General features: G+C 37.7%; 1 protein-coding gene across 2 annotated transcripts in view; it reads left to right on the forward strand.

The window, feature by feature from the left end:
* LOC124615469 (baculoviral IAP repeat-containing protein 6-like) overlaps nucleotides 1-8,544 on the forward strand; it is a 144,836-nt gene extending 136,292 nt beyond the window's left edge. For both annotated transcript variants that reach the window (XM_047143382.1, XM_047143383.1), the window contains exon 7: nucleotides 7,033-8,544. In XM_047143382.1, the coding sequence (XP_046999338.1) occupies nucleotides 7,033-7,146 (114 nt within the window). In that variant the 3' untranslated portion in view covers nucleotides 7,147-8,544. The remainder of the gene's footprint in view (nucleotides 1-7,032) is intronic.
* Nucleotides 8,545-13,991: the final 5,447 nt, after the last annotated feature.

Genomic DNA, 13,991 nt, shown 5'->3' on the forward strand with positions numbered 1-13,991 from the left:
ACAAAATAAGTTTTATTTTGTAATTCTGCAGAAAAGTAGGTGTGCAACTTTTCATGTCATATTTCAATATTCCAGGATTTAAGGTGAAACACATTTTAAATAATGAATGCACTATGAATTTCTTGGGTCTTTTTCAAACTAATCTGGTTGCCTCTGGTATGGGTATGGTGTTCAGGCATAACTCACCTACAGCAACTGTGTAGAGCTTGTGTACGCCTGTAGAAAGGCATTATGTGTCATCTCTCAAATTTTGCAAGTACTATTTGTCCTGTTGAGTGCTGGAGAAATGTTACGAGCAAGCTGTAGAATGGCATATCCTATGAACCGTGAAGCTGTTATGCTATATTACAGTTAGTGAACTGCTACAGCCCATTGGCTATAAAATTACCACCACACAACAGTCACTGACACACCATACTCTTGTCAACCCTCCAATTAAATAACTTCTAAAAATAATTAACTAGCAACAAGGCCTTGTTTTATTTTTACAAGTGTTTCCTTTTATAAATGGCTTCAGAGATCTTGATGTTTTATGACTGAGTTGGAGTGAAAGGCCACCTTAGCTGCTGGAGAGTTCTCGAGTAATTTTTGATGTGCTGTGTTTAAAAAGTAAAATAAGCACATTGAGTAGTTTTTAAATTAACAAGTAGTGAGCCTAATTCTGATAGAAATCATACACATCTTGTGTCTTGAGAATTTTATTTGGGGAATGGAAAATACTATGATCTAAAATTTGAAATAATAATAATACACTAATTATACAACAGTATATGAACATTTATTTATTTTTTCACTTTAATAAAAAAAATTGCAATCGAATAAATGCACCAGTTGCACTTTTATTTGAAATGTCACAACCGATTACAGCCCTCAAGGCTATCTGCCAATGGTTATACATCTATCATTGTGAGAGTACACACACTGATTGACTGTCATTGTCACAATGATAAGCATATAGCAACTGGTGTGTGTGTATTCAATTGCAAATCTATACTACAGTGTGGAACCTGCCTCGCACTACCTCATAAGTTGGACAGGAAATACATAACAGATGTTGTTGTTAAACAAAGTTAGTTTCATAGACAGTTTTGAGTGTGGTTGTTGCTCTCACGTAAAACAGTTTACAGGTTTTATTAATATACATCTACATGAGTACTCTGCAATCAACACTTGGTGTTTCGCAGAGAATGCATAGAACTACTTTGACTATTTCTGTGCTGTTCCACTCCTGACTAGCATGTGGGGAAAAACGAACCCATAAATATTTTTGTGGAAGCACTAATTTCTCTCAATTTATCGTGGTCATTTCCCCATATGGAGGTGAACATGAGCAAATTATTTTGGTATTCGGAGGTGAAAGTTGATGATCGAAATTTCGTGAAAAGATCTCACGGCCTTTGTTTTAACGATTACCATCCTAACTTGTTTATCATATCCAGGACATTTTCTCCCCAATTTTGTGATAATACAAAATGAGTTACTTGTCTCGGAACTTTTTTGATGACCTCCATCAGTCCCTTGTTGTAAGTATCCCATACCACTCGGTAGTTATCTAGAAGAGGATGGACAGATGTAGTGTAGGCAGTCTTTTTAGTAGATGTGTTTCACCTTTGTGTTCTGCTGATGAAACAGAGTATTTGATTCATCTGCCGCCCAAAAACAGTTCTTTAGTTCTTTATGGTTGACATAATTTCTAATATGTGACATAGTAGCAGTTCTCTGTTCGCAGTAATATTTGCTTATTCATTACCACTTGGAAATGGTTCCTCCACCAACTGTAACTCGTAGTTACATGTACAGTAACATATTCGTGCTCATCACTGTCATCACGAGACCATGTTAGAATTGGATAAAAGATAAAATAAATTCTCTACATGGACACTTTGTGACATTATTCCTTTGTAAAAGGAAACATGTCACGTGACTAGGACAGCCATGTTTGTTCAAAATAGTGTGGATTGCAACTTTGCAGTAGAAGCAGACAAGTGACCATGGGTAACATCTTTACAGGCAGATACAATAGCATGCCATTTACATCTTTTCAGTGTATTGATGTTGGTGAGATGAACTATGAAATTCCATCATCACTGGAATATTACTATATGGAAAAAGCCAAGGTTGAACACACAAGAGTTCTTAAGTCCACACTGACATAAATCTATGTCAAAGTCTCTATAGATACAGTTTCTCCAATTGTTTGTGTAAAAATCTTCCATTGTACTCTTCATTTGCCAGGTGAAACGTTTCCTGTTCATGGGTTTGTACCAATTTATAGCCACTAGATCACATGTAACCCACATCCAGTATTGTGGCACAGCTTTAAGAAGCTAGTTCAATGCAGTATGTAATTAGTTGTCTCTAAGACCTGGGACTTCATTCAAAGTTTTGCGTGTATATAACAACTTGCCCTCTCCTTTAACTGTTCTAAAATAAGTTGCTAGCCCGTAACCCTTAAGGTGAATGGACACACTTTCTGTGACTTTCTATGATGTTGCATCCTAATGAGCATTACTAATGGAATGTTGTTCAGTTATAACCTTAGTCCAGCCTGAGCTACAGCGTTTCTCATTTATGCCATTCTCTGAGTAGTGGTTAGCTATGTTGAATCTCTGTATCTCGGAAACAGTTACCCCAGAAAAGACGTCAGGAATATTGGAACTGTATGGCATTTAATATATAGATGTATGGATACAATGATAGTTTCAGCAATCAGACATGCAGTTACCCTCTTGCCTATAGCATTTAGATATGGATCATAGCTTGTGTAATGCTGTCAAGTGAGATCCAAAGTATCAGTTGCACTAATGTTATTCCTCCATTTTATGGAGCACGTCTCAAAGCTTTCATTCACACCTTCAGTGGAAAAATTCATCCAGGGCATGCCATAACAATCAGAAACTAATACAATCTTCATATTAGTGTGAAGTTCATTCTCAGTGACAGGCTCGTTGTCACCTACAGATGTGAAATTGGAGCTGAGGTCAAAACTTTCGCCAATGATGATAAAATTGGAACCGGTTATAACTACATCGAAGGGGCTGGACTATTGCATGGTCGTTATAGCCAATACTCATACAAACTGGGTGTTTGCTTTTTGTCTGTAAATTTTAGGGTGCCATAGAATTAACATGAAATATGCTTGCTGTATTTACAGTACAAAATTTGTGCAGAGAGACTGAAGAGGAATTTACCTTTAATTTATGCAGTACCTACAGCAATAAAATGCCAGCAGCCTGTTACAATAAATTAAGAAAGGAATAGCAACCATAAGAAAGGAATAGCAACCATGTACACTATTCAATAATGTTGAAAACAGTCAGGTATAATGAATGAGATGAAATGTTGAGGATGTTTAAAACTTACTGCAAGTGCTGTGTAGTATAATAGTCATGAATGACATAACTTCATTCCAGATAGTGTATTACAAAAATTAATCAACAGTACAAAAATGAAAGGACAGTATTCTATACCGATACATAAATTACACGAAGGACTACACTTTCTCGTATGTTTCTCCTTGAAATGTTGTAGAAATGTGATGTACTGTACCTAACACATTGAAAATATCTCTCACACACAACGAAACATCAGTAAAAAATACACTATTAATCCAACTCTGTACTTTGAAAAGGTAACACATTTTGGAATATATATATATTGAGAGGCCAGTGTCAAAATAGCCAGACTCGTGAACACGGGTTGACTAGAGGTTCGTGAACTTACACCACTTATTGTCCAAACTGCATGTTTGAGCCAAAAATATCCTTTTAGAATGGGAAGAGCTACCCCAGAATATAATAATACGACATGAGAATTAAAATAAGCAAAGTAGACTAATTTTTGTGTCGAATGATCATTCACTTCAGATACCTTTCGGATAGTAAAAATGGCAGCAGTAAGTCTTTGAACAAGATCCTGAATGTCAGGTTTTGTTGAATTGTGTATTAGAAATGGTAAAAACTGAGTCTTTGTGTGATTTAGCATTAGTTTGTTTTCTACAAGACATGAACTTGGATCATGAAGTGCATTGTTCGAAACCGAGCCAATGTTACACACATCATCCTTTACTACCAAGCTAGTGTCATCAGCAAGCAGAAATATTTTAGAGTTACCTGTAATACTAGAGGGCATATCATTTATGTAAATAAGGAACAGGAGTGGCCCCAACACTGATACCTGGGGCACCCCTCCCTTGACCTACCCCACTCAGACCCCACATTACAGCCATTTTGAATGTTGTGAATTATGTCCTTTTGCTATCTGTTGTTAAAGTAAGAGGTGACCCAATTGTGATTTACTCCCCATATTCCATAATGGTCCAACTTCTGGAGCAATATTTTATGATCAACATAACTGAATACCTTAGTTAAATCAAAAAATATACCTAGTGTTCAAAACATTTTGTTTAACCCATCCAGTACCTCACAGAGAGAAGAGAATATAGCATTTTCCATTGTTAAGCCACTTCTAAAGCCAAACTGTACATTTGATAGCAAATCGTGTGATATAAAATGATCAATTATCCTTGCATACACAGCCTTTTCAATAACTTAAGCAAACACTGATGGCATAGAAATAGGTCTAAAATTGTCTACCTTATCCCTTTCCCCCTTTTTATAAAGCGGCTTTAGTATTGAGTACTTCAATCGTTCAGGAAACTGACCATTCCTAAAGGAAAAAATTACAAGTGTGGCTAAATACAGGGCTAACATGTGCAGCACAGTACTGTAATATTGAGCTAGGCACTCCATCACAACCATGAGAGCCCTTAGTCTTCAGCAATTTAATTATTGCCTCAATGTCCCCCTTGTCTGTATCACAGAGGAGAATTTCCGACATCAATCTCGGAAAGGCATTTGCCAAGAGAGTATGATTCCCTGTAGAAGCTAAATTTTTATTTAATTCACCAGCAATACTCAGAAAATGATTGTTAAATACTGTACATATATCTGATTTATCAGTAACAGAAATATTTTTACTGTGAACTGACTTTATATCGTCGAACTCGTGCTGCTGACCAGACACTTCCTTCACAACTGACCATATGGTTTCAATTTTATCCTGCGACTTAGCTATTTTCTTTGCCTACCTAATAACATGTTTAGGAACCTTACAGTACTGTTTATAATGGGTTACTGTAGCTGGATTGTGGCTACTTCTAACTTTTTTATGTAATTCCCACTTTGATCTACATGATATACTTACCCACTAGTCAGCCAACCAGGCTGCCTATTACTGCTAGTATCCTGTTTAGAATGTTCTAATGGAAAGCAACTCTCAAAGAGCATGAGAAATGTGTTACGGAAAGCATTATATTTATCATCTGTGTTATCAGCACTATAAACATCCTGCCACTCTCGTTCCATTCCCACTTTTACTAACATAATGCCCATTAAGTAATGAAGAATGAATAAAAATATTGTCTATGGCTGTGCTATTGTTCCCCTGCACCCTAGTTGGAAAAAACCACAGTCTGCATCAGATCATATGAATTTAAGAGATCTACCGACATCCTTTTTCTTGCACCATCATACACAAAATTTGTATTGAAGTCACCATATATAACTAATTTCTAGTACTTCCTGCAAAGTGAATCAAGAGCCCTCTCTAGCTTGAGCAGAAATGCCATGAAGTCTGAGTTAGGGGACCTATAAACAACAATAATTAGAAGTTTAGTTTCACTAAATTCAACTGCCCCTGCCCAACATTCAAATATCTGTTCAGTGCAGTGCCATGATAGGTCCATGGACTCAAATGAAATACTGTTTTTTACATACATAGCCACTCCCCCACCCCGCAAGCAACTCCTTGAAAACCAGCCAAGCTAATCTGTATCCTGGTAAAGGAAGCCTCTGAATTATCAAATTATTTAAGTGGTGCTCCGACATATCAATAATTTGAGAGGCAATATCTGTGAGCAGTTCACTAACTGTATCTCTAGTACCTCTTATATTTTGATGAAATAGGCTAATCCTTCTCTACTTGGAAACATGACATCTTCTGAAGGTGAGCTCTTACAGGGACTACCTTTAAGCAGGTATACCTGTCAACTGACTTCAAACCAAAAAAGGTATACCTCTAACACAAACTACTACAGGAATGTTTCCATGAGTGATCCCACCACCACCCACTACATTGTCTCCTATAAGCTTTGCCAGCCTGCCCTTCCCATACTTATTGAGGTGCAAGCCATGCCTAGTGAAACCTGATCTACTGATTGATGCAACTGGCACCACTGAAATGTGACCCATGCCCTCTGCCATCAGCACCCTCTCCAGCCCCCTGTTAATGCTCCTAACAGCCGCATTAAGATAGGCTAATCATGACGCAACAGTTGCATGAAATGCACATTAGTGTCACCAGTTTGAGTTGCTATCTTTACCAGGTCACCACCTACATCATATTCCCAGTCCCTATCAAGTCTGTTCCCTACTCCACCCCCTATCACTACCTGATCCTCCTTTGTAAAATTCCTGCATAACTCCCCTATGCTGTCAGTCACCTGAGCCAACCCTGCACTAGGCTTCACAATGCTGGTGACCTGGTACTCACTCCCCAACACTTCCTGCAACTGCTGGCCCACACGTCTACCGTGCGAACTACCTAGCAGCAGAACCTACTTCTTTCTGTCTGACTTTGCAACTAATCTAGGCCTTCTAAATGCTGAGGACTTCTGCATGTTCCCTACATCTACATCTGTTAAATTTCAAAATAAAGGTAGTTACTGACTGTAAGGCACTGATAGGCGTGCTTAAATTTAGTGTGATTGTTAAAATAAAAACAATAATGAAATACTGTGGTCTTCATTAGCCCATTAGAGAGATGATAATAATGAATGTGTGTTTTCTTTATGACTTTGCATACCGACTTCTAAAGCCATTGAATTCTTCATTATTAATAGAAATGTGGTTCTGAAATGCATAGTTTCTGTAGTTACAGACGTTTTTAGCATGTTTGTTCTAAGTCTATACAATGGCTAACTCAAATTTTACACAATTTCTTATGTCTCTGTCTCTCCTTTTTTATTTGTAGGAACTGAAGGAGTATATAAGGAAACAACGCAGTGGAAAAGAGATTACTGAAGCATATTGTCTGCTAAAGAAAGAACTTGAAAAACTGATTCGTTCAGCAAAGTCATCAGAATAAAGGTTCTCTTCTGGAATGTTTGATGTTCAGATTTTTCCATATATAATAAATCTGTGATAAGTGAGAGAAATTTATTATTATCTGCTGATGTTTCCAGGAGTCACGGCTGTGCAGTGTACAGTTTTTTTTGTTTTTGTCAGCTGTTTATTTTTAACTTGGGAAGAAATTTTTTTTGCAGCAGATTTGTTCTTATTTCATTTATTTTATGTTGTACAATGTTTAAATTTATTTATATTGTACATAAAAGAAATGTAATATTTAAATGTGAAGAAAACAAATAATAAAAGCAGTATATTTAAGTAGAAGTAACCCTGTTGGGGAACAGCAATATGCAACTCTGGTGCTGCACATAAAACTGTGGTCACAGTGGATTCATCTTCCAGAATTAACAATTTGATGGAAAACGAATTCTGCGGCTTTTTCTACTGTATTTCCTCCCTTTATCTCAGAATTTCTAATGCTGCAATCTGTGATATACATACACAAGCCTCCTCCCCACACCCCTGGAAAAGAAAAGTAAAAAGCGCGTCCATACAATTTACTACCAGTTTTGTTGTTAGTGCCACTAGTAGAAATCCTTTCTACTTTGGGGGATGAGATTCACTGTCTACTTTTACATGCTGCTTAAAAATGTGATTTGTGTAATACTGTGTATCTGTAGCTTTGTCTGAATATTTTGTTTTTTGTTATTAAAATATAGCATTTAATTGTTGTTGATAGTTTTAATTAACATTTTAGATAGTGTTGTCGTTTGTGCTTTGAGTGTCATCTAGGTGTAATCATAATATATCACAGCTGAGTGGAAAATTAGCAAAAAACTGTGAAATTATAAATCTGTGAGAATTTGATGTTAAAAAAAAAATCCATATGTATGCTTCATTCCAGCAGCAAAGCAAAACATTGTGATGGAAACTGTCAAATGATGAATTTATTTCACATTTGTAATGTGAATTGAGCAATTTTTTTTTATTCCGTAAGCAAGATATATATGCAAGCATACAGGAACAAATAATGGACTCGGTAATCAAGTAATATGTTGTAACATGTTGTTAGAAGTGGTTAAAGAGAGAGAACATTTACACTTTATTGTGAAAAGAATAAATGTACATTGTTCTACTGAATGTTTTTAATTGCTACTATTATATGTGGAAATACCTGTTGTGTGTTTTTTACCTACAATTTGTAACTTCTCACCTGACATCTCTTATCACACAATTAATGCAGAAATTGGTTACAAAAGTTTAATATATTCACATTATTTGTTAGGTTTACCTTTCTCTACAGCCAATTAAGACTCCTGCAAAACTGTTTTCCAGATAATTACTATGATATATGTTGTGATAACTGTATCATATAAACCATTTTGCACAAACTTAAAAATAAAAAAGTTCTTCGTCATTTTTGTTTCATTGTTGTATGTTACCTGATGCCTGTTCGTTTAATAAATAACTTCATGGTAACAGAAGTGCCAGTCGGAAATTTATGGACATGAGTCATAACTTGTTTCAGAAATTGATAATTGGAAGTGTTAGTTGTGATACTTGTTATTGAAGAAGAGCATATACTCGTCGAACACCAGAGCACAAACAACTAAAGAAAAGGAAAGACTCTGTTAATAAACTCTTCTTTATAGTGAAGCTAAACTCTTCTTTATAGTGAAGCCTACACCATGTATTGACTGCAGCTGTTAGGATTAACTTTTGTGTAATATATTCATTCCAACTCCATAAAAAAATCTGCTATTAAGTGTACAACAAACCTTTAATGATGTCATGGTCAAAAATATAGACTTGAGAGAGAAGCACCACTGAAGGTGGATATCAACATTCAAGGTGTCTTTGGTGTAGTTATAGTAGCTGAAACCAGCTAGTAGTTTTTCTGCAGTTAATTTTGTCCTCTCTTTCCTGGGAAAACACACAAAATTATGTGGAGACATTTTTGCAAAATGTCCGTGCTGTGAGTTGCCTTTGCACTTGGCCTGGCGCTTTCCTATTGAATGTGGTGCAACTGAAGTTGACCAGGGACCCTTCTGTCATGTAGAGTCAGTCGATACTTTGAAAAATGCTGAAAGGTTTGAATCCCTGGCAAAACGTTTTGTAGAGCAGTCTTCCAATAACCAGGGTGTATACGATCCGGAAAAAAGCCGGGCATTTTTTCATCCGGGAGAAAATGGGGGGAAAACCCGGGAATTTTTTAGAATTCCGGGAAGTTTTCTTTATTTTTGTTTTCAATTCTACTTCTGTAATTTTGACTGGCAAGAACGGATACTCTAACAAAGGATATTATTGTATACCGTTATTTCAGAATAATACTGCAACAATAAAACATGAGCGAGAGAAAAAACGAAAATAAAACTTAAATTGCAAAGGAAATGCACCATATACAGCAACAAAACGCAGTGCTCGTACAAGCGCCTGCCAACAGCAAAATGTGTCAAAGGCTTTAGGAAGACTATGCAATGTTCCGTAACAACAGATTGCCTCCGATGAACGTGACGTCACAACTGTTTACATTAGATTCGTTTTAGCAGTCGTGCAGGATGATGCGCAGTGTAGTAGTATCTTCTCCCGTTCCTGGCTACAGAAATGTGGCTGTTGGCTGTGTAATAAGCAGTCGCAGCAAGCAGCTAGATGCTACCAGGAAAAATTTTACTGGAGTGCCCAAGCTGCTAGATTTTTGCATGCACAGCAGGCCCAGTTCTAGGAGGGGGGTGGGGGGCAAATTCATACGAATGAGGGAAAAAAACCTTGTTTCACTAAGCGACTAGCATCCAGCGCACGTTAATCGATTATTCATATGACTTTGAAACACATTCCTGTCAGTTTTTGAACACATTCTAAGTTGATTTCTGAATCAATCGTAAGTTGATTTGTGAATGTGTGCATAGTGTACTTGATGTCTCTGTCAGGGGAATCCTCGTCGCATGTAGAAACAAAGTTTCCTACAGACAAAAGGGGCTATACAAGCTGAGCGGAGTAAGACCAAACGGATGAATGACAACCGCTGTCTGATTGTGTGGTTGATTGGGTTTGCGAATGATGAGCATTGTTATAATTACTAGCTAAATCCATAGATTCAGACTACAGGAGTGGAAATCAACGAATAACAGGTAAGAAAGATTACGTAGTACCTTCTCGGTGTATCTACGAAAATGAAATTTTGACAGAAAATTTTTTGGGCAGATCGCTATACTAGTAAGGGCCAGTTGTACAGTCCCCGGCTAGCAGCGGCTTTAAATTCTATTCTGGAAGCAGCACGGAATACGCGTTGTACAAACATGTAGCAACGCCTAACCGGAGGATAATCGCGGGATAAGTAAACCGGTGATTCTGGCAAAGTTAGTAAAGTTAACCCGTGAATAAGCTTTGACATTGGCAGGAACAGTTACAAAACTAGTGCTAACAAGACTGTTTGTTAGAATGAGGAAGGAGAAGAAACGGGGACATAATATAAATTATGGAACAATATGACGATTCCAAGTTTGTATAAAAATTTCGTGCTACTACTTTTCGATCTTGTACTTGAGAAACTGGAGCGTATGAATGAAGTGTGAAACTACTTCCTAACGTAAGGCTTTTTGCTTGTAGTATGCCTAATAGGCACTGGATATTGGTACTTTGTGAATTATATTCTGTCGTTACAAAACAGACCGTTTGTGCCAAAACAGTCTCGTTTGGTGTGTATTACAATTGTTGCAGTATTAGAAAGGCCTATTTCGTTTTATCTAGCAAAGAGTGACAAAATAGATGTAATCAGATCGGGAAACCACACCAGTCTTGGGTTGTATTTGCATTAACAGCTTTTTCAGTATTAGGCAACAACATTTCGACTTTTCATGTAGCAAAATATTTCACGAACTTTGATGAGGTAATAGATTCTTTCACAGAAAGGAAAGCATGCCATGTAACCCTGTAGTAAGATTAAAGAGAAAAAAATTCTAGGATCTAAGGACTGAAGAAATGTGTATTGTCTTGTGTCTTTACTGGGTTTTTGTATCCTATATTTAATTTTATGTCACACAGGCATCAAGTTGTTAGCTGATAGGGAATAAAGAGTGCAAATTTTCTGAAGAGGGACAAGATTTCAAACCGGCCAATTGTAAGCAGGAGAGGCACCACAGGATATTTTAATTTCCACTGTCCTGAATATGGTTCGATGGCATCCATTACAAAATATACAATTCCACAGAGCGAAGCACACTGATGTACGATAGAAGAATGCTGTGTGAGGAGGTGAGGTAATGCCCTTCGGCACACTTACGACCAAATAACATGTCTTACATTTCCTCGAATACACGTTTTATGTATCAGACTCTTCAGAAAGATGTGCGCTACAAAATGAACATATTTTTGAAAATTCGACTTTTTTAAAATTTTTGACTTCCTATCTCAAACACTCGAGGGAGTGGCGGGCTATTGCACCGGTTTGGAAATATCATAGGTTCAGGGCTGATGCGCAGAGCAGTCTGAGTTACAGTGGGGCAGTGAGTAGTCTCCCCGTGTCCCGTGTTTACATTTAGTGATTTTGCTGTTTCCTCTTTGTTTACTGTTCTCACGTCAAATGAAAACGAAACAGATTTCTGATTTCCACCTTTCTGACAGTCAAGCATTAATTGCCTTCCAGAACAATGAAGTTATTTTTGTCGGTTTGCTAAAGAACTTTTCTTTTTAATTCCACACACTGTTCATTGCATTTCAAGTGCACATTTTCAATTTCTAGCACATATGGCATTATGCCATAATAAAGAACCAAACGTGAGATAACACAGTACTGGTACTCCAAGAAAATTTACTTCCGGAAAACCACATTGAAAAGCTTAATATCAGGTTGGGGCTTAATTAACTGGGAATATGGACATACAAATATGCACTTTAAATGTGGACATTTTAGTATGGGTCTCGAAATTCCGATGCTCGTGGAGTATCGTCTGATGTTTTGTTTCTTCTATGACATAATGTACGATCTTTTAATGTTTTACACGTACGAACATACAGGCTCCCTGCGACATTGTAGCTGCGCACCCCCAATAAAGTCATTCAACCCCATATATTATAGTGTTTTGAAGGAGGTGCCAAATGTAATTGTGAAAGGAGACATGCAGCGAAAGCTGACCCCAATTTTAGAGGCTGCTGATTCCCCGATAAGATCAGAGTGTCTTTCTCCTGTTGACAAGCGGCACTTAAGTGGTCTGGGTACTAAAGTAATAAATCCTGCAGGTGCATGTTCAGTTAAGCTGCCAATAGTGTCACCACTTATGTGTTTGAGACGAAAGTTATTAGGCAGGGGCGGCCTGATTTTGATATCATTCTGGGAAATGAAATTCCAGAGTGCAATTGATTTTTTGGTTTCTGCTGTCAAATATGCTGAAGCATTTCACTGTTTTGGTGGCTACAACACCTCACAGATATGAGGAAATCTGAGATAGGGGACCATTCCCTGAAATTATGACAGTGCATATCTTGATGCTAAAGGCATCCACTGCTGTAACAATAAACTCAGCACTGGAAGTGTTCTCTGGTTTATAGCCATAATGGAGGAGTCTAAAGGGCCTGTACTGTGGTTGCTGGAGCTTTTCAGGACAGGATCTCACATGCTCATATTGACAACACTAGTGCATGTTATCAAGATCCTGGTACTTTGCTTAACACTTGTGAAGCTGTTGTGGAAAGGGAGTTCTCTAGGTTCAATAATCTGTGGTATTCCACCATTAAATGCAAGGTAGTTTGATTGTATGAACTCATGCAACACCCCCCATACTTCCACCCAAAAAGAAGGTAGTGGTGCTTTGAGGAAAAGAACATCGAACAAGTTTTAGGAACCAAGAGGGTGATATTGTGGGGCAACTCAATTGCAGAGTGGTTTGGAACTTTAACCAGGAGTGTCACACTGGGCCATTTTTCCTAGATGCAGGAAAAAGGGTCTGGCAAGGTGCTCAGCTGTATACCATAACTTGGGTGTACTCGCATATCTTGGATCCACTTAATAGGGGGGGCAGGGGGGGGGGGTCCAGTTTTCATTTGTCTTCTGGAAGATATTGCTGCTAAACAGACAAGCATTAATGCCCAGAATACTGAAGAGCGGGATGAATTTTGCTCTGCATGGTTGCTTCTGTCTTGGAATACAAATTATGTTCATGAGCTTATGACTATATGCCAAACATCAAATGTCTGTGAGCACTATAACATCAAAGACATCTCATTCCACATAAAACTCCAGGACATACCAGAATTTGAGAGATAGAACTCAGATTTTCAAGCAATCGGGCCCTTCTATTTTTCAAAATTAGCTAGTCAGTGCCCCAAACACACAGATTTGATGCTATTCTCCAAGGTTGAAAAGCAACACTATGTCGGGATTAAAAACCTCTCATGCCTACTTCCTCCCAATTCTCAAAAAAATAAAGGAGCAAGTATTTTTGCTGTAGATACCTCAACTTTTTTACCAAGAGAGAGTATTTTGAAAGGCACCTCATTGCCTGCTCAAGCCTAGAACCAGTACATGTGGAAGTTCATAAATAGGACAAAAAGTTTGAGAATGACCACGACCAGAAGCAATATTCCTGTGTCATATATGCTGACTTTGAGTGCCTCCGAGTTCCTGTTGTGCATTGTGAGGGCAACCCCAGTTCTTCTCATACCACCTTCACAGAATGCCGTGTACTGTATGTCGAGGCATATCATGTTTGTATGCTCATATGACTCCAACTACAACAAATTCAAATCATATGTCCCGGATAATCCTGTAAGAGGGATGGTCTCTAAACTTGAAAAACTTTTGGAAGTGGCCCACATTTATCACAGCACCACTCCCATGATCGACTTAGATGCATATATGATACATTATAC

The sequence above is a fragment of the Schistocerca americana genome, chromosome 5 (assembly GCF_021461395.2).
Source record: "Schistocerca americana isolate TAMUIC-IGC-003095 chromosome 5, iqSchAmer2.1, whole genome shotgun sequence".
Taxonomy (NCBI): domain Eukaryota; kingdom Metazoa; phylum Arthropoda; class Insecta; order Orthoptera; family Acrididae; genus Schistocerca; species Schistocerca americana.